At 46.7% G+C, this 26,735-nt stretch overlaps 1 protein-coding gene across 1 annotated transcript; it reads right to left on the bottom strand.

Moving 5' to 3' along the window:
* Positions 1–1,613: 1,613 nt before the first annotated feature.
* On the bottom strand, positions 1,614–26,328 carry abhd8a (abhydrolase domain containing 8a). The gene is made up of 5 exons (XM_078198624.1): positions 25,964–26,328; positions 12,346–13,134; positions 9,236–9,406; positions 5,888–6,104; positions 1,614–2,033 (listed from the first exon to the last, which is right to left on the bottom strand). Exons 1-5 carry the CDS (start codon positions 25,966–25,968, stop codon positions 1,866–1,868), a joined length of 1,350 nt encoding a protein of 449 aa, XP_078054750.1. The 5' UTR covers positions 25,969–26,328; the 3' UTR covers positions 1,614–1,865.
* Between the last annotated feature and the right edge of the window lie 407 nt (positions 26,329–26,735).

Here is a 26,735-nt window from a genome sequence, read left to right as displayed (position 1 = left end):
CTCTCTCTCTCCACAGATGCTGTCAGACCTGCCGAGATTTTCCAGCATTTTCTGTTTTTCAGATTCCAGCATCCGCAGTGATTTGCTTTTATCCTCATGGCAGAATATCTGGGAGTTAGTTATAGGCTTGAATCTAATCAAAGTATTCAGGTTGGCTTATATTTCGAATAACGGATACCCTGGAGTGAGTTACAGGACCAAATCTATTGGAGGGAATTGGGTGATTTATGTACAGGAAAAATATATCCATGAGTGAGTTACAGGCTAGAAACTAATCGGAGTATTGAGATGACATGAACCATAAGGACAAAATCAAGACAGTTTAAAATTATTACTAAAATCCCAGCATCAGTGACACTCAGAGTTTCCTCCCATGGATGTAAAGTGTGGCTTTAGTGGGGACCAATATATTCCATACTATCATATTTATAACATTGTGTATAATAACAGTCCATATTACATAATAGTACTCACTGAATGTATACTTTAAATAACTAACATTCTGTATATTATATAACAGCACATTTCACCTGTCAGTGTAAAATGCAAAATTACAAGGTGCAAGGATAGTCATGTTGCATTAGTCTTCTAGTGCTCAGGATGATCTCAGTCTTTAAGAGGGATGGGGGGTCCTTGGACAGTCTAATCGGCGATCAGAGATTGAGGTGTCATAAGATTCTGCGACAGGTCGGGTGGCCAAATCAGCAGAAAACCAGAGCAAAGCTCGCCAAAGTCTTCGAAAAGCTTTGAACAACCAAAGGTAATTGCAATCTCATTGAAGTGTGTGTGCGTTAGAAATGTGATCCCCGGGTGCGAGGGGTTTGCAATCTCCCGGAACACAACATCCTAGTTCTTCATGCTTCAATTCCCCCTTCTCCAACCCACATTCAACATGCACATAGCAGAACAACCAATTAGAAACGTGCCCGGACGTCCGTGGGACTTTGTGGCCCCAAATGTGATTTTGGGACCACAAATCTTATGCTTTGCTAATGTGGCTGTTGAGTTCTCCCAAGGAATAGCAGAATCAGTGCGTTTGGCCCCTTGATGTGACTTCCAGGATTGTGGTGCTGGCTGGTTGGCGATGAGATTTCATCACATGATCTCCAACCACCCTACACCTCCCCCCCCTCCTCCATTGGCCACCCAACCTGCCCATCTTCACCCAGCCCCACCTCCCCCATGATGTGGAGGTGGACTGGATGTTGGACTGGATTGGGCACAGTAAGAAATCTCACAACGCCAGGTTAAAGCCCAACGGATCTCCCCCACGGCCAACTGCAAAACAAACAGAATCTCCATCACGCCATTGGAGGATTCCTTGCCGCCAATCAAACAGCCTTGCCCACATCCACCCCTCACCTCGGCTAAACTTTAAATAAATAAAAATGATATTTTTTCAAGGAAAAAGAGGAATAAATGTATTTGATGGCCACTGTGATTTTCTTCCAGGATTTCTCTTTCCTGGAATTAATCTTCAATCCCTGGAGACACCAGTTCGAAACGCCAGACTTTGGCCACCTCGGGTTCGCTCAAACACTTTGTTCTCTCAGTTAATGTTGCATTAGATGATGTGGTGGTTTGTTTCTTTAAAAAAAAACTACACAACCGATGAAAAAGACACCACATTTAGCTGCCATTTATCGAAATATACATTGTACAGTTTTTCACTCTCTGGCAAAGCCTGGGTTAAGGCCCAGACAGACGGTAAATCCTCTCGACCACTTCAGGTGGCCTCAGCAACGCAACTGCGTATCACAAACCGCCTCAAACTGTTAGATCTCTAACGGCTTCCCTCAATCGGCACGTGAACAAAGCCACATTTCCCGAAGTTTGCGGATAAATCTGCGTGCTGTCGGCACCTTTTATTTGTTGCTTTCCGTCGCCTGTTTGGCCTCCACTCTCTCGGCCACGGTGACCTCCGGTTCCCAAAGCAGGAACTCATGTAGTAGCGTGTTCACCGTCTCGGGACACTCCATCATTACCATGTGACTCCCCTCGTCAATGACTTTCAGGAAGGCAATCAGCAAGATCTGATTGGTAAAAATATTGGGAATTAATCAAGCATCATTTTTAAAGCTAGCACCCTATCCCTTCAAACTTATAAACCACACCCTGCCCCAAGCTTCATAAGACAAAATATTCTTTCATGGGAGCCAGTGCAGACACGATGGGCCAAGTGGCCTCCTTCTGCAGTGTAAAGGTTCTGTGAGAGAAGAGCTGACGTTCCGAGCCCAGATGACCTGTCGTCAAAGCTTTGCGCTCGAAACACGGTGGCCCAGTGGGCCAGCCCTGCTGCCTCACAGTGCCAGGGACCCAGGTTCGATTCCCGGCTTGGGTCACTGTCTGTGTGGAGTTTGCACATTCTCCCCGTGTCTGTGTGGGTTTCCTCCGGGTGCTCTGGTTTCTTCTCACAGTCCAAAGATGTGCAGGTTAGGTGAATTAGCCATGCTGAATTCTCCTTCAGTGTACCCGAACAGGCGCCGGAGTGCGGCAACTAGGGGATTTTCACAGTAACTTCATAGGAGTGTGAATAATAAATAAATGTCGGCTCTTTTCTCTCCTTACAGATGCTGCCAGACCTGCTGAGATTTTCTCTTTTAGTTTCAGATTCCAGCATCCGCAGTAATTTAGTTTTATAAAGATTCTGTGATGTGGGCATCGCTGGCAAGGCCAGCATTTGTTGCCCATCCCTAGTTGCCCCTTGAGCTGAGTGGCTTGCCAGGCCATTTCTGAGGGAAGTTAGGAGTCAACTATGTTACTTTTGTTCTGGGGCCACATGTAGGCCAGACCAGATAAGGATGGCAGATTTCCTTCCCTATTAGATCCTATTATGGAAGAGGAATTTTTGTCATCGTTGAAACAGTTTAAAAAGGATATCGCCCCTGGCCCTGATGAGGTCAGAATAGTTCACATAATTAAAAGTACAAGTAAAAGATTGAGGCTTTTTGTCAAAATTTTTAATGCCTGGGGAGCCTCCAGCATTATTCCCAATAAAGTCAAACTGGCGAGGACGGTATTAATTCCAAAATCTGATGAGGTAGAAATGCAAAAGAATATTGATAACTGGAGGCCCATTACAATTGTAAAGTAAAGTAAAAGTAAAGTTTATCTATTAGTCACAAGTAGGCTTACATTAACACTGCAATGAAGTTACTGTAAAAATCCCCTAGTCGCCACACTCCGGCGCCTGTTCGGGTACACTGAAGTGGAATTTAGCATGGCCAATGCACCTAACCAGCACGTCTTTCGGACTGTGGGAGGAAACCGGAGCACCCAGAGGAAACCCACGGAGACACGGGGAGAATGTGCAGACTCCACACAGACAGTCACCCAAGACGGGGATCGAACACAGGTTCCTGGCACCGTGAGGCAGCAGTGCTAACCACTGTGCCACCGTGCCACCCAATTGATTCGATTATTTTGAGAATTTTTACTAGAATTATCAGTAGTAGATTCAAAAAATCGGTAAAATTAAACATTAGCCAAAGGGGCTTCATGCGAGGAAAATCGGTTTGCTCTGAAAATACTGCCATTTTGAACAATTTGTATAAAGGAGTTAAATTAAACAAATTAAATTTAAGTGTCGTATTTGTGGATTTAGTGGACGAGATAGCTTTTTATGATAATTGATAATAGTTTAATGGTTACCATTACAGAGACTAGTTTCCTACTCCAAAATTATTTTAATTGAATTTTGCACCAGTGAGCCTGGACCTCTAGATTGTCCATTGATATTACCACCATCCCCCCCACTCAGGCAGATGACCTCTGATGACCTCAGATGAACTTTGGTGAGGCCACAGCTAGAGTAGTGTGTGCAGTTCTGGTCACCACGTTATAGGAAGGATGTGATTGCACTGCAGGGGATGCAGAGGAGATTCACCAGGATGCTGCCTGGGATGGAACATTTATGTTATGAAGAGAGGTTGCAGAGGCTTGGCTTAACAAAGAACAGTACAGCACAGGAATAGGCCCTTCGGCCCACCAAATCTACGTCGGCACAAATGTCTCTCTAATCTAATATTTTCTTGCCTCTACATGGTCCATATCCCTCTATTCGCTGCCTATTCATGTATCCATCCAGAAGCCTCTTGAACGTTGTTATAGAATCTGCTTCCACCACCTCCTCCGACAACGCGTTCCAGGCATTCACCACCCTCTGTGTGGAAAACGTGTCCCTTACATTTCTTTTAAATTTTCCCCCACTCACTCTCAACCTATGCCCCCGAGTAATTGACCCTTCAACCCTGGGAAAAAGACTCTGACTATCCACTCTATCCAAGCCTGCCATAAACTCTATCCAGTCCCCCCTCATCCTCTGATGCTCCAAGGAAAACAATCCAAGTTTGTTCAACCTTTCTTCATAATCCATATCCTCCAAACCAGGCACCATCCTGGTAAATCTCTTCTGCACTCTTTCCAATGCATTGACATCTTTGCAGTAGTGTGGTGACCAGAATTGTACACAATTCTTGTTGTTTTCATTGGAGCAGAGAAGACCGAGGGGCGACCTGATTGAGGTGTTCAAGATTATGAGGGGCATGGGCAGAGCAGATGGAGAGCAGCTATTCCTCTTAATTGAAGGACCAGTCACGAAGGGACATAGGTTCAAGGTGAGGGTCAGGAGGTACAGGAAGAATGTGAGGAAAAGCATTTTTCCCCAGAGGGTGGTGACGATCTGGAATGCACTGCCTGGGAGGGTGGTGGAGATGGGTTGCCTCACATCTTTTAAAAAGTACCTGGATGAGCACTTGGCACGGCATAATATTCAAGGGCTATGGGCCAAGTGCTGGTTAATGGGATTAGGTGGGACCTCAGGTGTTTCTCGCGTGCCGGTGCAGACTCGATGGGCCGAAGCTCCTCCTCTGCACTGTACGATTCTATGGTTTTTCAGGTCTTGCCCAAGTGGATGTGTTTCATGGCTGAGTTTACTTAGTGAGTGATGGGAAGATTTTTAATTGTGTTATGGAACAATCCTCCCTTTACGCATCCCTTCCAGCTGCACACACATTCCAGCAGGAGTTTCTGGGGGGTCCTCTAGAGTGGAAATCAGACCCTGGGGCACTGAAGTGAACCGTAGCATCTCAGCTGAACCAGCCAACCCGACTGGGAACTAGGATACAGCCTGGGATTTTCTAGTAAAGCCCACACTGAACGATGCGCACATAGATTTAGCCACTGGGGAAACCAGACCACAGCAGCAGCAGTAGGCAGTTCAGCCCTTCATGTGTATTCTTTCAATCAATTAGATCACACAACAACAATCTGCATTGATATAGTGCCTTTAACGTGGTCAAAAATTTGACAGGGATCCAAAGGAGGAGTCGTTTGGAAAGGAGACCAAAGGTTTGGTCTATGAGGTGGGTTTTAGAATGATTTTAAGGAAAAGAGGCAGAGAAGTTTAGGGAGGCAATTCCAGAGGTTATGCTCTGGCTGAGCAGTGTTGTGAAGGCTTTGGGTGTTGGGCAAATGGCGAGAATTAAAGGCATCGAGGGATCCCAGAGGATTGTAGGACTGATGGAGGTTACAGGGCGAGGAAGAGGGTGAAGTCAGGAAGGGTTTTAACACGTTTCAAAATTGAAGTGTTTCCACACCTGGAGCCAGTGTAGGTCGGTGAGCTACACTGACGGCTGAACAGGTCTTGGTGTGAGTTAGGCCACAGGACAGCAGAGTATTGGATGAGTTTAAATTCACAAAGTTGTGAAGGATGGTAGCCAGGCCGACATTAGAATATTCAAGCTTGGAGGTAAAATGAAGGCTTCAGCAGCAGCTAGGCCGAGATAGGGGACAGGTGAAAGGTCACGGAGGTGAAAGCAGACCATGGCTGATTCTGAGTACGAAGGCTCACAGACAATAACTTGACTGAAATGAAGGAGTTTGTTACCTCAGCCATGCGTTGGTCTTCATCCACAGGGACAAACTTGTCATGCATCCCATGCACCAACAGGACAGGAACCGTCAGCTCGGCATGGTACACCTCATCACCTTCAGGCCAGTACTGCCCACTCATCATTGCTCGCAACACAAAGGAAGTCACCTTGAATGCATTCCCTTCCTTTAACATTTGCTTCTCCTTCGCTCCCTGTCGTGCAAATGCCGCCCTAATGAGACACCGGGAAAAAGCAAAGAAATCACACACCGATTAATAAACAGTAGGAGCAAATTTCTCACAGCCCCGCCCATCAGTTCTCCAGAAGAGACACACCAGAACTGAGAGTTTCTGACTATCAAGAAAGGCAGAATCAGTTGGCGCCCTTTTCTCCAGAAAACAGAACACTGAGATGTGACCTAATTGACCTCAGTATTATGGAAGGATCAAGAAGATAAATGTAGAGGAGACATTTTGAACGATAGGAGACATTAGACAGGGGCTGTAAATACAGATAGTCATCCCTAATAATTCTAATTGTAATTGGGTAGCACCATGGTTAGCACTGCTGCCTCACGGTGCCAAGGACCTGGGTTCGATTCCCGGCTAGGGTCACTGTCTGTGTGGAGCTTACACATGCTCCTCGTGTCTGCGTGGGTTTCCTCCGGGTGCTCCAGTTTCTTCCCACAGTCCAAAGATATCTAGGTTAGGTGAATTGGCCATGTTAAATTGCCCCTTAGTGTCCAAAGATGTGTAGGTTAGGTGGATTAGTAAATGTGCGGGGTTACGGGGAGAGGACCTGGGTGAAACACTCTGTCAGAGAGTCGGTGCAGACCCAATGGGCCAAATGGCCTCCTCCTGCAGTGTAGGGATTCTATGGAGTCTTTGTATATCTTTATCCAGAGACTTGTGAGAATGTGGAACTCGGTCCCACAAGGAATGGTTGAGGTGAATATATCAGATATGTTTATAGAGAAACAAGATAAACTCATGAGAAACAAATTAATAAATGGATATGGTTAGATGAAGAGTGATTCAAATAAAGCGTGAAGGTAGATTCAGTAAGAATGTTCCCGATGGTGGGGGAGTCCGGAACTAGGGTTCATAGTTTGAGGGTAAGGGTTTTTAGGAATGAGGTGAGGAGAAATCTCTTCACCCGGAGAGTGGTGAATGTGAGGAATTCACTACCACAGAAAGTGGTTGAGGCCAAAACATTACAGTGATTCCAAGAAGGAATTAAATTTAGCTCAAGGGATAAGGGGGTTATTGAATTTGATGATCAGCCATGATCATAATGAATGGCCTATTCCTGATTTTATTTTCCATGTATGTTTCTATGCATGAGTGATGGAGAAGGCTCATGTGAAGCATGAAGAACAGCATGGACCAGTTGGGTCCTTAATGAGTTGATGTTGGTCACACTCTCCAAGATTTGAGCACAAAATCCAGGCTGTCAATCCAAGCCCAGCACTGTGGGAGTGCCGCACCGTCTGAAGTGCCAGCTTTTGGATGATGTGTTGAACAGAGGGCTCTTAGGCAGTTACAGAAACTACCCATGGCACTAATTCAATAAAGAACAGGGGAGTTATCCCTAACGTCCTGGCCAATATTTCTCCCTCAACCCACACCTCTAAAAGAACAGGTGATCTGATCATTCTGACATTGATGTATGTGGGAGCTTGCTGTGCGCTAGTAGGCTGCCACATTTCCTACATTGCAACACCGGTACCTTAGTGGCTGTAAAATGCTTTGAGTGTCCTGCAATTGTGACAGGCGCCAACTAAATGCAAGCTCTTTCTTTGTAAAGTTAGGAGAGAAATTTGCTTTACAGTGCCATCTAGTGGTGAGAGATGGCAAATACACTGTGACCGTTGACATAGCAAATTTAAATAGGAAATGTTAAAGTGGCAATTCACCATGAAAAATGTGATAAAGGTTGTGATGACAGAGGGTAAGATATCCCAACTAAACCTCATCATATCCACATCTACTTTACAGAGTGGAGGCTACTGGAATAATAAGCAGTTATGCTAGCTAATCAAAGAACAATTGCAGCCGGTGTTAATTACGGAGCGCAGCAAACGGGGAGGATAGAATCTAGACCTTTCCTCAACCTGCAAACCACTGTATTAATTTTTTGCGATCTATCTTTGTGCTGGGAAACTCATCCCAGCTCCACCTCCGGGTAAACCTTTCTTATTGTGACGTGTTAGGAGTTTACTTCCATGTTCTGTCGGAGCAATCCCGTGGCCTTTCCCGGTCAATCAGTGCCAAAAGGGCCAGTCATTCACAAACGCCTTCTCGAAACTGGACTGAGTTCTTCCCAAAACAATTTCACACAGTCCCCTCTACCGCCACCAATCACACTTGGGGAGGCGATGGCCTAGTGGTATTATCACTGGACTATTAATCCAGAAACTCAGCAAATATTCTGGGGACCGGGGTTCGAATCCCACCACAGCAGATGGTGGAATTTGAATTCAATAAAAATTATTTGGAATTAAGAATCTACTGATGACCATGAAACCATTGCCGATTATCGGAAAAACCCATCTGATTCACTAATGTCCTTTAGGGAAGGAAATCTGCTGTCCTTACCCAGTCTGGCCTACATGTGACTCCAGAGCCACAGCAATGTGGTTGGCTCTCAACTGCCCTCTGAAATGGCCCAGCAAGCCACTAAGTTGTAACAGCGATTCAAGAAGGCAGCTCACTACCACCATCTCAAGGGCAACTAGGGATGGGCAATAAATGCTGGCCAGCCAGCGGCGCCCATGTCCCACAAATGAATAAAAGGAACACTGGATTGAAAACCTTCTTTGGAGCACCACTGGAAAACCACGAGAAAAATCAGAATTTCTTTTTCAAAATTTGCTTTCAACACTTTATGCTCATTTCTTTTTAAACTTTATTTATTAGTGTCACAAGTAGGCTTACATTAACACTGCAGTGAAGTTACTGTGAAAATCCCGTAGGCGCCACACTCTGGCGCCTGTTCAGGTACACTGAGGGAGAATTTAGCATGGCCAATGCATCTAACGAGCATGTCTTTAGGACTGTGGGAGGAAACCGGAGCACCCGGAGGAAACCCACGCAGACATGAGAAGAATGTGCAAACTCCACACAGTGACCCAAGCCAAGAATCGAACCCGGGTCCCTGGCACTGTGAGGCAGCAGTGCTAACCACTGTGCCACCGTGCCGCCCAATGACTATTGGTGATTGGAAACAACCCAACTGACAGAGGGCATTTCCATTCTGTTAGGCCGAACCTGGGTCCCAGAGATAAAAGATCAAAGTCAAACCATCCAGTTCCTACAGTGTTGCCTTTACGCCATCACAACATCTAAACAGCTTGCCCTTACTTGAGGAAGCTCCACACAAGACATGGTGAGAGGCAGTGCAGGACACAGGTGGGCAGGTTGAAGATGGAGCACAGACTGGGTTCCAATGCCGTCGGACCTCCCCCGTTTATCATCACCACCTTGTGTACTTGATCCGGGTACTCGTGAGCCAGAAACGTGCAGAATGAAACCCTGCGGAAGAAATATCTCCAGTAAGATGCCAGACACACAATGCCGGAATGCATAAGAAACTACATCGGATATAGGCCCCTTCCAACTTTCAACATCTGTCTCCCCAGCGCAACTTTCCTCATGTATTCCAGCAACATTTCAGGGGAGTTGGTGGCATCATGGTATTGTCACCAAACTGGTAATCCAGAGACCCAGGGTCATGCTCTGGGGACCCTAGTTTGAATCCCACCACGGCAGATAGTGAAATTGGAATTCAATAAAATCTAGAATTAAAAGTCTACTGATGACCATGAAACCATTATCAATGAACCATCTGGTTCACTAATGTCCTTACATCTGCCATCCTTACCTGGTCTGCCTACATGTGACTCCAGACCCACAGCAAAGTGGTTGATGCATAACTGCCCTTGGAAATGGCCAAGCGAGACACTCAGTTCAAGGGGCAATTAGGGATGCCAGGGCCCAGCCAGCGACACCTACATCCCATGAGCTAATTTTTAAAATAATATTGATCCAGTTATAAATTCCTCTCATCCTTTGTATCTTGATGCAATGAATAGCAACCTTGCTTCCACATATGAGTAAGACTCCCAGTTCAGAGATCTGAAGCCAGATCAGTACCGGAGGTGCTGAGTTTCAAATGAAACTCAGGTGGATAGAAAAGATCCCAGGGCAGTAATCTGAAGAACAAGATGGTTATCCCCAGTCTCCTGGGAACATATTTATCCCTCAACTGACATCACTAAAACAGCTCATTTGATCATCATCACATTGTTGTCTGTGGGATCTTGCTGTGCGAAGGTTGCCTACATTACAACACGTGACTACACTTCAAGAGTACTTCATTGGCTGCAAGGGATGTCCTGAGGTCATAAGACCATTAGCTGTAGGAACAGAAGTAGGCCATTCGGCCCATCGAGTGCGCTCCGCCATTCAATGAGATCATGGTTGATCTGATGTAATCCTCAACTCCACTTTTGCGCCTTATCCCCATCAGCCTCGATTCCCTGATTAAAAATCTAAAGGCACTGTGTAAATGCAAGTCTGAGGGGTGTTAGCGTTACCTTCTGCACTCTCTCCTAGCCTAACTCTATCGATTCCAGGACATCAGGCTGGTCGAATGGTTTGCCTCACTCAGCCTTTTCTCCGTTGTTTCTCTAAGCTTCGACTCTCAACTGACTTTTCCTTCTCTCTTGTCTGGGTCTGGTCGTGTGCGGAATTATTGGCTTTCGCCCTTCTGGGTTTTTCAATGAATAATCCAACAGGTTTATTTGGTATCACGAGCTTTCGGAATGCTGCTCCTTCATCAGGTGAGTGCCAGTGCTCCGAAAGCTCGTGATACCAAATAAACCTGTTGGACTGTAACCTGGTGTTGTGAGACTACTTACTGTGCCCACCCCAGTCCAACGCCGGCATCTCCACGTCATTTCAATGAAAAATGGATTTGTGAAGTAGATTTCAGCATCAAATCAACATTTAAATAAACAAGAATTTAAAAAGTTAATAGAAATCGAGGGTCCGTGTAACAGGTTTCAAAATCTTTTTACAGAGTGTCCTACCCTCTTCGTTCACTTTTCCTTCTCTCCTGCAGACACTGATATGCGGATTTCTCCTTACATTTGGCTGTTCACCATCTTCTTAAAACCTGTGTGAGCCTGGACACGGTTGCTCGACAATGGGAGGCATCACATAGACATAGTGATGAAGAAGAGTGCAGGAGAGGCCATTTGGCCCGTCAAGACTGCACCAACCACAATCCCACTCAGACCCTATTCCCATATCCCCACGTATTTACCCTGCTAATCCTTCTGACACTAAAGGGCAATTTAGCATGGCCAATCAACCTAACCCGCACATCTTTGGACTGTGGGAGGAAACTGGAGCACCTGGAGAAAACCCATGCAGACATGGGGAGAATGTGCAAAGTCCACACAGACAGTGACCCAAGCTGGGAATCAAACCCGGGTCCCTGGTGCTGTGAGGCAGCAGTGCTAACCGCTGTGCCACTGTGCCACCCCGAACCATAGTTGAGAGTGATCCTGTGCTGACATGTGACGTGGGTGATGGGGTGGAGTTTGTGTTTGGTGCCAAGGGGAATGATAAAGAACAGATCATCAGCTGACTACATTATGCCTATGCCTCCGGGCACTGAGGCAAAAACAGCCCTCTTATGGGCAACTCCCCCTCTCACTACCTCTGTAAAGACTCAGTGTGACATAGCACTAACATGGTGGCACAGTGGTTAGCACTGCTGCCTCACAGCACCAGGGACCCGGGTTCGATTCCAGCCTCGGGTGACTGTCTAGGTGGATGTTGCACATTCTCCCCATGTCTGTGTGGGTTTCCTCCGGGTGTTCCGGTTTCCTCCCACAGTCCAAAGACGTGCAGGAAGGTGATGGCGTAGTGGTATTATATCGCTGGACTATTAATCCAGAAACTCAGCTAATGTTCTGGGGACCTGGGTTCAAATCCCGCCACGGCAAATGGTGCAATTTGAATGCAATAAAAAATATCTGGAATTAAATATCCACTGATGACCACGAAACCATTGTCGATTGTTGGAAAAACCTATTTGGTTCACTAATGTCCTTGAGGGAAGGAAATCTGCCGTCCTTACCTGGTCTGGCCTACCTGTGACTCCAGAGCCACAGCAATGTGGTTGACTCTCAACTGCCTGCCAAAGGCAACTAGGGATGGGCAATAAATGCTGGCCAGCCAGCAACGCCCATGTCCCATGAATGGATAAAAAAAGGTTAGGTGGAAAAGCCCATGCTAAATGCGCAGGGTTACGGGGTTAGGGCTGGGAGAGAGCCTGGGTAAGATGCACTGTCAGAGAGTGGGTGCAGACTCGATGGACTTCTTCTGCACTGTAGGGATTCTATTCTAACATCAATTGGCGAATTAACCCACTGAAGGTAAACGGGTTTTTCTAAACATACCCATAAGAGTGTCCAATCAGGATATTGCGTTTCTTCCCGTAGCGCTTGAAGATGGCTCTCATATCCTCCGCTAGGGCGTAGAAAGTGTAAGCAGCGCCAATCTTTGGCGCAGTGCTGGAGCCGTGTCCAGCAAGATCCGGGGCCACCACCTCGTATCCCAGCTTGCTGAAAAAATCCAGCTGCTCTTTCCAAATGTCCAGCGAGCCACCCACACCATGGATGAAGAAGAGCGCCACGTCTGCGTGGGTGCCCTTGCAGCTCGTGATTCGCTTCTTGCAGTCGATCACCACCGTCTTTTTTGGTTTCCGCTTGCGCCGCTTAGCCGTGCCCTGCTCCGGGACGGCCCCGCCGTTGGCGCAGGTGCCGGTGCTGTTGGCCTGGGGTGATGTGGCGTTTGCGTCGGAGAGTTCAATCTCCACCGTGCTGCTGGGGTCAGTGTTACCGTTCTGGCAGTGCAGGATCTCGGAACGAATGACATCGCCGAGGTTCTCGATCACCACCTGTCCGTTGCGATAGACCGAAATCTTGCGCTTGCAGTGCACCACGCCTTTACCGGATGCCTCCTCTTCCTCCCCCTCCTCCTCCACCACTGCTTTCTCCTTCTTCTCCTCCTCTGTTGGTGGTCGGCTGGGCACAATGTGTTTGACTCGCAGGACCCGGCCAGGCTTCACCTCAATGTAATCGTAACCGTCGCTGGACTCCACGCTGTCAATGGCTCCCACCACATTCAGAGTTCGGCCAGTGATGCAGCACATGATCCCATCGGTTATACTGGTCAACATGGTGGACCTTAAAGGGACAGAAGATGGGAGATTAGGACAATGTTAGCCAAGCTTTACAGAGTTTCTATTGTGACTGTCCAGTCAAACAAATCCTAGATCCAAAGATGAGCAGGTTAGGTGGCGTGACAGTGCTAAATTGCCCTCTAATGTCCCAAGAGGTCTAAGCTAGATGGATTAGCCATTTTTAAAAAAACATCTGCTCCTGGGACTTGATGGCTTGAGTTATGAGGAGAGGTTGGACAGACTGGGACTTTTTTCTCTGGAGCATACAAGACTTAGGGGTGATCTGAAAGAGGTCTATAAAATAGGGCGGCACGGTAGCACAGTGGTTAATACTGCTGCTTCACAGCTCCAGGGACCTGGGTTCGATTCCCGGCTCGGGTCACTGTCTGTGTGGGACACATTCCCCTCGTGTCTGTGTGGGTTTCCTCCGGGTGCTCCGGTTGCCTCCCACAGTCCAAAGATGTGCGGGTTAGGTTGATTGGCCATGCTAAAAATTGCCCTTTGTGTCCTGAGATGCGTAGGTTAGAGGGATGAGTGGGTAAATATGTAGGGATATGGAGGTAGGGCCTGGGTGGGATTGTGGTCGGTGCAGACTCGATGGGCCGAATGGCCTCTTTCTGTACTGTAGGCTTTCTATGATTCTTTCTATGATTCTATGAATGAAGGGCATAGATCAGCTAGATAGTCAATATCTTTTCCCAAAGGTAGGGAGAACTAAAACTAGAGGGCATAGGTTTAAGGTGAGAGGGGAGAGATACAAAAGTGTCCAGAGAGGCAATGTTTTCACACAGAGGGTGGTGAGTGGCTGGAACGAGCTGCCAGAGGCAATAGTAGAGGCGGGTACAATTTTTGTCTTTTAAAAAGCATTTAGACAGTTACGTGGGTAAGATGGGTACAGAGGGATATGGGCCAAATGTGAGCAATTGGGACTCGCTTAGTGGTTAAAAGAAAAATGGGTGGCATGGACAAGTAGGGCCACAGGGCCTGATTCCATGCTGTAAACCTCTATGACTCATGTGCAGTTACAGTTTGATTGTGGTGAAATACAGTGGCCAATTTGCACAGAGCAAGTTTCCGCAAAGAGTAATGAAAGAAAGGGTCACAACATCTGTTTTAGATGTTGAGGGATAAATGTTGGACAGGAGACCAGGAAGAAAACCCCAACTCTTCATCACAGATGATCCGCAAGGGCCTCAGTCTCACAACCTATCTGTAAGATGATACCTCTGACAGTGCAGCAACCCCTCAATCTAGACGAGTCTCTGAGGGACTTAAATCTACAACCTCTGTACTCCAGATGAAAGGTTACTAACAGACCATGGCTGAGTTAGGATGGTTTGATGGAACTTGGGCTAAACTTTGCTCCCTTAAGTCCACAAAATGCAGACTATAATGTCAATGGTTTAGCCATCCATTGCCAGATTTGGCACATAGAGAATTACAGAGTCCTCCTGTCCTTTACCAAAACTGGATCATCCTGGAAAGCAAAGATAACCACCCCACTCTTAGCCCAACCCCTTTTCAAACAACATCTCAAACCACTGCCTCCTGCCCGCTACTCCAACATGGACGCAGTTGTTACTAAGATGGAGGCCACCCTAGAGGCGGCATAGTGGCACAGTGGTTAGCACTGCTGCCTCACAGCGCCAGGGACCCGAGTTCAATTCCCGGCCTCGGGTCACTGTCTGTGTGGAGTCTGCACGTTCTCCCCGTGTCTGCGTGGGTTTCCTCCGGGTGCTCCGGTTTCTTCCCACAGTCTGAAAGACATGCTGGTTAGGTTGATTGGCCATGCTAAATTGCCCCTTAGTGTCAGGGGGACTAGCTAGGATAAATGCATGGGATTATGGATAAGGGCCTGGATGGGATTGTGGTCGGTGCAGACTCAATGGGCCAAATGGCCTCCTTCTGCACTGTAGGGATTCTATGAAATGTGAAATACACTCCACCAGCTGCCTCAGTCGGTCACTTTTTTCTCTCCCCGAGCCTAACAAAACAATTTACCCTCAGAGTCTCCTGCTTCCTTACCCCCGGATTCATATCTTTCCTGAGCTTCTCTCCTATATTCTCTCATGCTTCCGCCAGGCTCATCTTGTCCATGAGACCCAACTCCTGGTCTTTGACCCATGTTCCCATCAAAAGTCTGGCCACCCATCCCCCTTCCTGTTAACAGGTTCCTATCTCCAGCTGCTGTATTCCCCTCCTCCCATTCAAATCTGTCCTCACCCACTCCTCAAACAACTCTTCTCCCCTCTCTCCTACCAACCTATCTACAAAGTCCTAACCTTCTCTTCAAGTTCTTAAACATGTTATCACAACACAGATTTGGACACATCTTTCCCAGGATTCCATGTTTGAACCTCATATTCTTTCTATCTCACGGACCTACTGCCACCTCCATAACATTGTCCAGCCCGACTCAACCCATCTGCTGCTGAAACCCTCATCCATGTCAACCTCACACAATGCACCCTCCGTAACCTTGAAATCATCTAAACCTCTGAAGCTTTGGATCAAAACTCGCACCAAATTTTGTTGATCCTGTGACACAACCTACATCAGCTCACCATAAGGCCATAGGAAATAAGAAGAGTAGGCCGTTCGGCCCCTCAAGCCTGCTCCGCCATTCAGTAGAATCATGGCTAATCCGACATTCCTCACGTCAACTTTCCTGTCCTTTCCCTGGATTCCCTTCCTGATCAAAAATCTATCTACCACAGCTTTATATATACACAAGGACTCTGCCCCCACAGCTCTCCATGACAAGGAGTTCCAAAGACTCACAACCCTCTGACAGAAAAAACCTCCTCATCTCAGTCTTAAAATGGCGCACCTTTATCCCGAGACTCTGCCCTCTGGTCCTAGACTCTCCCATGAGGTGAAACATCCTCTCAGCATTTACCCCGTCAAGCCCTTTAAGAATCCCATATGCTTCAATGAGGTCACCTCTCATTCTTAGAAATCATAGAAATCATAGAAACCCTACAGTGCAGAAGGAGGCCATTCGGCCCATCGAGTCTGCACCGACCACAATCCCACCGAGGCCCTACCCCCACATATTTTACCTGCTAATCCCTCTAACCTACGCATCTCTGGACTCTAAGGGGCAATTTTTAACCTGGCCAATCAACCTAACCCGCACATCTTTGGACTGTGGGAGGAAACCGGAGCACCCGGAGGAAACCCACGCAGACACGAGGAGAATGTGCAAACTCCACACAGACAGTGACCCGAGCCGGGAATCGAACCTGGGACCCTGGAGCTGTGAAGCAGCAGTGCTAACCACTGTGCTACCGTGCCGCCCTACCGTGCCGCCCTCCCGTGCCACTTCTAAATTCCAATGAGTTGAGTCCCAGCCTGTTTAATCTTTCCTCATAAGACAATCTCTCCATACCGGGGATCATCCTAGTGAACCTTCTCTGAATTGCCTCCAATGAAATAATGGGCTGGATTCTCCAGCCGGGATTCTCCTGTCCCGCTGCAGTGAATGGTGGTGATTTGGCTCAGCGCCAAATTCTCCGTCCTCACTGGCACCGGCGGCAGGGCGTGAACAGCCAGAGAATTCCGGCCAATGTCTTCCCTTAAATAAGGGCATTAGGTCGGGTTCAATATTGTCATCCATTTTTCAAATCTGCAATTGCCCCCCACAATCCTCCCTGTTTCTGTAGTCTTTTGATTTATTATTGCCACATTTATTAGTATGCAGTGAAAAGTATTGTTTCTTGCATCCTATAGAGAGAAAGCATACTGTTCATAGAGGAGGAAAGGAGAGAGTGCAGAATGTTGTGTTACAGTCATAGCTAGGGTGTAGAGAAAGATCAACTCAATCTCCTGCAACTCTCCAAAATCTCTGCACCTCTTCAAATCTGGCCTCTTATGCATCCCATGATTCTACTCACTCCACCATTGGCAGCCGTGCTTTCAGCTGCCCGGGGCCCTAAGCACTGGAATTCCCTCCCCAAACCACTCCGCCTCTCCAATCTCCCTCCTCCTTTAAGACGCTCCTTAAAACCTATCTCTTTGTCCAGGGCTCTTGGCGGCCTATCCTACTGTCACTTTAAATGGCTCAATGCAAAATTCAGTCTGATAACACTCCTGTGAAGCACCTTGGGATGTTTTCTTACATTAAAGGTGCTATATGAATGCATGTTCTTCTTGTTCATAGAATCATACAGTGCAGAAGGAGGCCATTCGGCCCATCGAGTCTGCACCGACCACAATCCCACCCAGGCCCTATCCCCATAACCCCATGCATTTACGCTAGCTAGTCCCCCTTAATATTAAGGGGCAATTTAGCATGGCCAATCCACCTAATCGGTGCATCCTTGGACTGAGGGAGGAAACTGGAGCACCCGGGGGAAACCCACGCAGACTTGGGGAGAATGTGCAGACTCAACACAGACAGTGACCCAAGCCGGGAATTGAACCCGGGTCCCTGGCGCTGTGAGGCAGCAGTGCTAACCACTGTGCCACCGTGTCGCTGTTGTAAAAGCTTTATAAACTGACAGTTGTCCAGACATCTGAACCCACGAAACAGCTTCCAATTACACCTTAATATGGGAAATACAGCAAAGAAAACTGGACTTTGGTGTTTAAAGGTCCACACACTCGGGCTTTCCAATGCTCCCTCCTGTTTCACACAAAACCGCAACCCAGATGCTGATCCCAGTGAACCCTGTCCAATCATTCATAATTTATTGGTCACTTCACCCACGCCACTGAAAGCTGCTTATTAATTATTTATGCCAGCTCTCTCACAAACTCCGCAATTCAGCAATAAAAGGAGAAGCTAGCTATTTTTTCCCTTCATTTATTTGCAATCAGGGAAGTGTGAACGCAGTGGCCTCGTTACACTAATGTTGCAGATGAGTATTCCACATCTGGGGATATCACAGGTGTGAGAACACCAGGATTGCAATGGGCCAACCGTCCAAAAATATACTTCATGTAAAAAATTTGTAAAAGTTCATTCCAAAAGATTTCATATTGGAAACTGCAATAAATGCAACAGAATTCAACTTTTCTCAATGCAGCACGTTCCACTCGGAGCTGCCTCAATACAACTTCAACACTCGATTCACCATGTACATTCCATTTCATTCAGCCCAAGCGGCTCAACGCAGTTTCCAAACCCTCGGTGTGCTGTAACTGAAAGATCTTAGACAGCGACCTTTGCCCATTGCGGCTCTGTAGAGGCCTGCCCCCAGCTTTAGTGCTTCCCTTAGCATGTAGCCCTGGAGTGTGCCAGTCTCAGCCCAGGACAGCACTCCGCACTGGGAGATCAGCAGGTTTCAGGCAGACCAAAGAGCATCTTTCAGCGCGTTGGGCATATGAGGAGAGACTAAGTCAGTTAGGATTATATTCACTGGAGTTTAGAAGAGTGAGAGGGGGTCTCAGTAGAAACTAATAAATTCTAACAGGGCCAAATAGGGTAGATTCAGAAAGAATGTTCCCAATGGTGGGGGAGTCCAGAGCTAGGGGTCATAGTTTGAGGATAAGGGATAAACCTTTTAGAACTGAGGTGAGGGGAAATTTCTTCACCCAGAGGGTGGTGAATGTGTGGAATTCACTCTCACATAATGTAGTTGAGGCCAATATCAACACACACAATGATACAGAGAGCTGGGATTCACTGGAAAATTGGATACCTATCAATACAGTTCTAACTGATCCCCTATCATCTATTCAATCTAGGGTTTTTAAATGTCTTACAATACACTCTCATACTGGCAATGACCCAGGCCCAGCATTCCCCACCTGTGATATATCAATCTATGTAAGAAGTCTCACAACACCAGGTTAAAGTCCAACAGGTTTATTTGGTAGCAAATACCATAAGCTTTCGGAGCACATGGTATTTGGTATATGGAGCATATGGTATTTGCTACCAAATAAACCTGTGGGACTTTAACCTGGTGTTGTGAGACTTCTTACTGTGCTTACCCCAGTCCAACGCCGGCATCTCCACATCATATCAATCTATCCCACCTTCCATCTTACTGACTGTCTATAGTTGAGAAGTACACCACCTCTGTGTTCCTGCTTCTGGTCATGTCAAATAGCCTCTCCAACCTGAGATCAGCTCTGGCCAAAGATATCATAGGCTCAAGGCCAGATGTTCTCTACCTGGGGTAAATTATCTTCAGGTATCCAGCTAATTTTTAAGGGGAGCTTTAAGGGGCATCTGGACAAATACATGAATAGGATGGGAATAGAGGGATATGGTACCCAGAAGGGTAGGGGATTTTAGTTCAGTCGGGCAGCATGGTCGGTGCAGGCTTGGAGGGCCAAAGGGCCTGTTCCTGTGCTGTAATTTTCTTTGTTCTTTGTTCTTTGTAATTACTTCCAAGTAAGTACATTTGCCAATATCCACACAGTCCCCTTTCTCCCTCTCCTATCCAGCTGTGAACTCTCTTCCTTCTTCATTTCCTACAGGTTCATGCAGCTTCCCGAATCTCTCCCAAACAACCAGTCTTTCCTCAGTGCACCTGGCAGTGACTGGCTGATAGGCTATTCAACTGTGATGCCATCACACCCAAGCCAATCCTGGCTTCACCCAACATGGACAAATATGCACCTTTGAGTGGGGAGTGGGTGTGGTAGGGACTGTCACAAGCTAACCATGTGAGGCAGAAACCTTGATCGAGGCTTCCCCTTGTAGCCCCAAGCGTGCTGAGACAAGCAGTAAATGCCTTACCTGCCCTGTGAATAGGTCACGATCTTCAAGTTTCAAGATCACTAACAATCTGTCCTGGTCCCTCCACGCTGCGCTATAGTTAAGAAAGCCCACCAGTGCCTCAGGAGGCTAAGGAAATTTGGCATGTCCGCTACGACTCTCACCAACATTTACAGATGCACCACAGAAAGCATCCTTTCCGGGTGTATCACAGCTTGGTATGGCTCCTGCTCTGACCAAGACCGAAAGAAACTACAAAGGGTTGTGAATGTAGCCCAGTCCATCACACAAACCAGCCTCCCATCCACTGACTCCATCTACACTTCCCGCTGCCTTGGAAAAGCAGCCAGAATAATCAAGGGCCCCATGCAGCCCGGATATACTATCTTCCACCTTCTTCTGTCGGGAAAAAGATACTAAAGTCTGAGGTCATGTACCAACCGACTCAAGAACAGCTTCTTCCCTGCTGCCGTCAGACTTTTGAATGAAGCTACCTTATATTAAGTTGATCTTTCACCCTAGCTATGACTGTAACACTACATTCTGCACCCTCTCCTTTCCTTCTCCCCTATGTACTCTATGAACTGTCTGTATAATGTGCAAGAAACAATACTTTTCACTGTATCCCAATACATGTGACAATAATAAATCAAATCAATCTGCATCACCTGATGGGATCTTTGCAACCACACAGCTCCTTGTCACCTGCCTTCTGTGTCAATGAGCTAGGCCACACTCAAAACTGTTAATCAGGTCAAAGATTCGGTAGAATATAGACAGAACCTAGTTTCCCTCTGACGGGCAATTGAAATTTATAAAGTATACATTCTGGTCTTTATAGAACCAAATGTAGTTAGATGCAGCGCAGAAGGAGACCAACCGGCCCATCCAGTCAGCACCAACTCTCCGAGAGAGCATCTTACCCAGGCCCATTCCCCCAACCCCGCACATTTACCATGGATGATCCACCGAACTTGCACATCTTTGGACTGTGGGGGGAAACTGGAGCATCCAGAGGAAGTCCACGCAGACACAGGGAGAAAGTGTCAAACTCCACACAGACAGTCACCCGAGGCTGGAATTGAACCCACATCCCTGGCGCTGTGAGGCAGCAGTGCTAACCACTGTGTCACCGTGCCATTCTTTCCTTATTATCATAGAGTATTCAAAACAAAACAACCAATCATCAACCAGACATATGAAAATTTCATGAAAAATCTGTAGAAATGATATAAACAGGCAACTGCATGAAACACAGCTGCAATATTTTATGTGTGGAGGCGCAAGATATAAAATTATAACATTGTACTTCACAGATAAACGCAAGTTCCATCTTCCTTTTGTTCTAAAACTGCATCCACACTGTCCCCATCAAATACTCCCAGGACAGGTACAGCATGGGGTTAGATACAGAGTAAAGCTCCCTCTACACTGTCCCCATCAAACACTCCCAGGACAGGTACAGCATGGGGTTAGATACAGAGTAAAGCTCCCTCTACACTGCCCCCATCAAACACTCCCAGGACAGGTACAGCACGGGGTTAGATACAGAGTAAAGCTCCCTCTACACTGTCCCCATCAAACACTCCCAGGACAGGTACAGCATGGGGTTAGATACAGAGTAAAGCTCCCTCTACACTGTCCCCCATCAAACACTCCCAGGACAGGTACAGCATGGGGTTAGATAGAGAGTAAAGCTCCCTCTACACTGTCCCCATCAAACATTCCCAGGACAGATACAGCACGGGTTTAGATACAGAGTAAAGCTTCATCCAAATTGTCCCCATCAAACATTCCCAGGACAGGTACAGCACGGGGTTAGATACAGAGTAAAGCTTCCTCTACACTGTCCCCCATCAAACACTCCCAGGACAGGTACAGCACGGGGTTAGATACAGAATAAAGCTCCCTCTACAGTGTCCCAATCAAACACTGCCAGGACAGGTACAGCACGGGGTTAGATACAGAGTAAAGCTCCCTCTACAGTGTCCCAATCAAACATTCCCAGATACTATATCTATATACTATATCTATATATATTCAATTGGTCTAGTTGGACCAAGGAGCGGCACAGGCTTGGAGGGCCGAAGGGCCTGTTTCCTGTGCTGTACTGTTCTTTATATATGGATTCTACAAATATAATCAGTCCTTGGCTTCCCTTAATCACTAATTATGCTATTCTACACACACTTCTCCTCCTGTATCCTCCCTCTGTTCTTGCCAAGTTTCCCAAGTCCAAAAGAGTATGGAACCCTAACTCTCACTTCTTCTCTGTTTATCCACTGGGCTGATAAACCAAGGCACTATCTGCCTTCACAGGGAGACATAAAAGATCCCACGGCAGAATATTGAAGAAGAACAAAGACATTCTCCCACAGTGTCCTGGACAATATTGATCCCTCAATCAACATTACCTTATAAGATTATTGTTTTTGGGACTTTGCTGTCTGCAAACTCACAATTCCTGCAACAGTAACTACACCTCAAATGGTACTTCATTAACCATTAAGAGGCTTTGGGATGTTCTGAGGTTGTGAAAGAACGCTAAAGAAATATACTGCTTTTAAAACACAACATTGGCACCGTCTAATCATTATGATTTAATTAATCTTCTCATCTTTCCTAATCTTTCCATTACTTGCTGATATCAACCACACCATGAAACACTGCTCCTAATCAATAATAACAGATATACTGACAAAAGAAAAATTTCTCACTCTGTCCCACAGGGAAGTCAATGGTGAGTTTGAAATTGGCTCACCATTTAGTCAAAGAAATGTGATACAATATTATACACGCTCTTAAACAGTAAACAAGGGAAACCCGACTGAGAGTATTGTTTACAACAGTGATTTAAACCGTTTCATTGGTCGTAAAGTAATTTATGATATCCGAAATTCATAAAAGACGTTAATAAATGCAAGATCTTTCTGTTTTGTTCCAAACCTCCCTCGACACTGTCCCACCAAACATTGTAAGAAGTCTCACAACACCAGGTTAAAGTCCAACAGGTTTATTTGGTAGCAAATACCATAAGCTTTCGGAGCGCTGCCCCTTCATCAGATGGAGTGGAAATCTGTTCTCCAACAGTGCACAGACACAGAAATCAAGTTACAGAATACTAATTAGAATGCAAATCTCTACAGCCAGCCAGGTCTTAAAGGTACAGATAATGTGGGTGGAGGGAACATTAAACACAGGTTAAAGAGATGTGTATTGTCTCCAGACAGAACAGCTAGTAAGATTCTGCAAGATCAGGTGGAAAGCTGTGGGGGTTACTGATAATGTGACATAAATCCAACATCCCGGTTTAGGCCGTCCTCATGTGTGCGGAACTTGGCTATCAGTTTCTGCTCAGCGACTCTGCGCTGTCGTGTGTCGTGAAGGCCGCCTTGGAGAACGCTTACCTGAAGATCCAAGGCTGAATGCCCGTGACTGCTGAAGTGCTCCCCCACAGGAAGAGAACAGTCTTGCCTGGTGATTGTCGAGCGGTGTTCATTAATCCGTTGTCGTAGCGTCTGCATGGTTTCCCCAATGTACCATGCCTCGGGACATCTGCAGGAAAGGATGTCCAGAGGCATGGTACATTGGGGAAACCATGCAGGCGCTACGACAACGGATGAACGAACACCGCTCGACAATCACCAGGCAAGAGTGTTCTCTTCCTGTGGGGGAGCACTTCAGCGGTCACGGGCATTCAGCCTCTGATCTTCGGGTAAGCGTTCTCTAAGGCGGCCTTCGTGACACACGACAGCGCAGAGTCGCTGAGCAGAAACTGATAGCCAAGTTCCGCACACATGAGGACGGCCTAAACCGGGATCTTGGCTTTATGTCACACTATCTGTAACCCCCACAGCTTGCCTCCTGGACTTGCAGAATCTCACTGGCTGTCCTGTCTGGAGACAATACACATCTCTTTAACCTGTGCTTAATGCTCCCTCCACTCACATTGTCTGTATCTTTAAGACCTGGTTGGCTGTAGAGTTTCACATTCTAATCAGTATCCTGTAACTTAATTTTGTGTCTCTGTATGCCCTGTTTGAGAGCAGATATCCACTCCATCTGACGAAGGAGCAGCGCTCCGAAAGCTAATGGCATTTGCTACCAAATAAACCTGTTGGACTTTAACCTGGTGTTGCTAAAACTCTTACTGTGTTTACCCCAGTCCAACGCCGGCATCTCCACATCATGCCCATCAAACACTCCCAGGACAGGTACAGCAACAGGTTAGATACAGAGTATATCTCCCTCTACACTGTCCCCATCGAACACTCCCAGGACAGGTACAGCACAGGATTAGCAAAAGAGTAAAGCTCTCTCTACACTGTCCCCATCAAACACTCCCAGGACAGGTAAGCAAGGGGTTAGATACAGAGAAAAACTCCCTCTACACTGTCCCCATCACACACTCCCAGGACAGGTACAGCACGGGGTTAGATACAGAGTAAAGCTCCCTCTACACTGTCCCCATCAATCACTCCCAAGACAGATATAGCACGGTGTTAGATACAGAGTAAAGCTCCCTCTACATTGTCCCCATCTAACACTCCCAGGACAGGTACAGCATGGTGTTAGATACAGAGTAAAACTCCCTCTACACTGTCCCCATCAAACACTCCCAGGACAGGTACAGTACGGTGTTAGATACAGAGTAAAGCTCCCTCTACACTGTCCCCATCAAACACAGTAAGAAGTCTCACAACACCAGGTTAAAGTCCAACAGGTTTATTTGGTAGCAAATACCATAAGCTTTCGGAGCACAGCTCCTTCGTCAGAGATATCCACTCCATCTGACGAAGGAGCTGTGCTCCGAAAGCTTATGGTATTTGCTACCAAATAAACCTGTTGGACTTTAACCTGGTGTTGTGAGACTTCTTACTGTGCTTACCCCAGTCCAACGCCAGCATCTCCACATCATGACCATCAAACACTCCCAGGACAGGTACAGCACGGTGTTAGATACAGAGTAAAGCTCCCTCTACACTATCCCCATCAAACACTCCCAGGACAGGTACAGCACGGGGTTAGATACAGAGTAAAGCTCCCTCTACACTGTCCCCATCAAACATTCCCAGGACAGGTACAGCACGGGGTTAGATACAGAGTAAAGCTCCCTCTACACTGTCCCCATCAAACATTCCCAGGACAGGTACAGCACGGGGTTAGATACAGAGTAAAGCTCCCTCTATTCTGTTTTATGTGTGGCTCAGCCCCAATCTCAGAAGAGCGTCCCCTGTTGCACCAGTGTGACATTTCTACTCGCCACATGGTCCCATCTGGTAGCCTGACCGATGCCAATTTACTGTCAAAATAGGGTCTCTTCTGTGCTGCGGTTCCATGTCATTCAGAATCGGCTTGAAACTGGCTGTGGCCGATTCACCCCTAAATGGGCGTTGTATAAGGCGGTCACGTTAATTCCTAAATTTTGGATTTTGTTTTCAATTGATTTCCGAGGTGGAAGGCGGGACGGCACTGATTTATAGATCAGGATATGAACAGAATCAGCAGTAATGCTTAAATATGGCTGAATGTGGCGACTATTCGCCCCTAGCGATTTCTCAATGCACAGAGAGGTTATATACCTGGGAAAAGCAAATGGTTTGAGTTTGATATGTCCATTCTGCCCATTCAAACGGCCCTATTTTAAAAAAATATGGAAACTTGCTCAAATCAATGGCAAGCGTTTATTTTCCTGCTGTTTTAAAAAATATTTCAGGTGTCTTAATCCCGGGAGATTTACTGAATGGCGTTTTAATCCATTTAGTCGCCAGAGAAATCGACGGTGCTTTACAGGAAATACACAGCAAAAAATAAAGATCTAAAACTGCAATGAATGTACAAAGCGTGTGTGTTACATGAATGAAAAATGCGACAGCATCTCACGGTGCGTGAAAACGCAGACTGTCCATGCATGACACAGATTTAATATTTTAAGATGCATTCACTAAGGTATCAAATTCCAAGGTGCAACTTATTTTTAGATATCAAATTTTAAAATTGCATGGAGATGCTACATACCGTGTCAATTATACAGATGGGATGCTGCAAAAAGCGATTCAGAAATGTCCCACGGACATGGATTGCATGTCTGTCTGAGGAATATATACAATAGCCAAATCTGCGTTTGAAAGAATATCAAAATATGACATTTCTTCCCTACCTCATTCATAAACGCGAACTCCGGCTGCTCTTGCGGGTTGCAACTGCGGCGTACGTTCATTAAACAGATTAATGCATTGAAATGTTGCAACACGACATTACAAAGTCGCTGCAGTTTTTGAGAATCCCCCCCTTCCAGTTTTGCTGATTTACATTGTGTAACTGGGGATTTCAATACTTGCTACGTGGGGGATACTGCATCTCTTTCCTCCCTCCTCTGTGTCTATCTGTGTCGTTTTGCTGGATATATTGGATCTGTAGCTTATTTTGCAGGATGTCTCCCGATGTCCTTGGTCGCTGTAGAGAGTCAGCCCTTTTTCCCCTGCTCTCCCTCACCACCTATCTTGATTGGCACCTCCGGCAACCAATAAATCCCCCCCAAATCCTCAGCGATCTACCTGTCAGTCACAATAAGTCAGCCAACCAACGCTGCCCCCACAAGCGAGGGGGGGGGGGGGGGGGGAGGTTGGATGGTTGGTGAAAATGCGTCAATTGTACTGTTACAGGCTGGCTTGCATTATACCTGCCTGTCCAAGCTCACTTCTTTCTGGGAGCTGTGATTTGACACATTGTCTCCCCTACCTGACCTTCTCCTCTGAGCTCTTGGGGCATCGATGCTGGAAGGGCAGCAAAATCATGGAAGGGTTTTTTTTTGCTGGGATAGAAATCAGGAAAAATGAATCTTATTTCCGATGGCAGGTGGGGCCACTGACCAGAGGGACACAGATTTAAGATGATTGGCAACAGGACGAGAGGGGGGCAAGAGAGAAAAT

Source organism: Mustelus asterias, chromosome 26 (genome assembly GCF_964213995.1).
Source record: "Mustelus asterias chromosome 26, sMusAst1.hap1.1, whole genome shotgun sequence".
NCBI lineage: Eukaryota > Metazoa > Chordata > Chondrichthyes > Carcharhiniformes > Triakidae > Mustelus > Mustelus asterias.
This window is presented reverse-complemented; position numbering and strand designations above follow the sequence as displayed.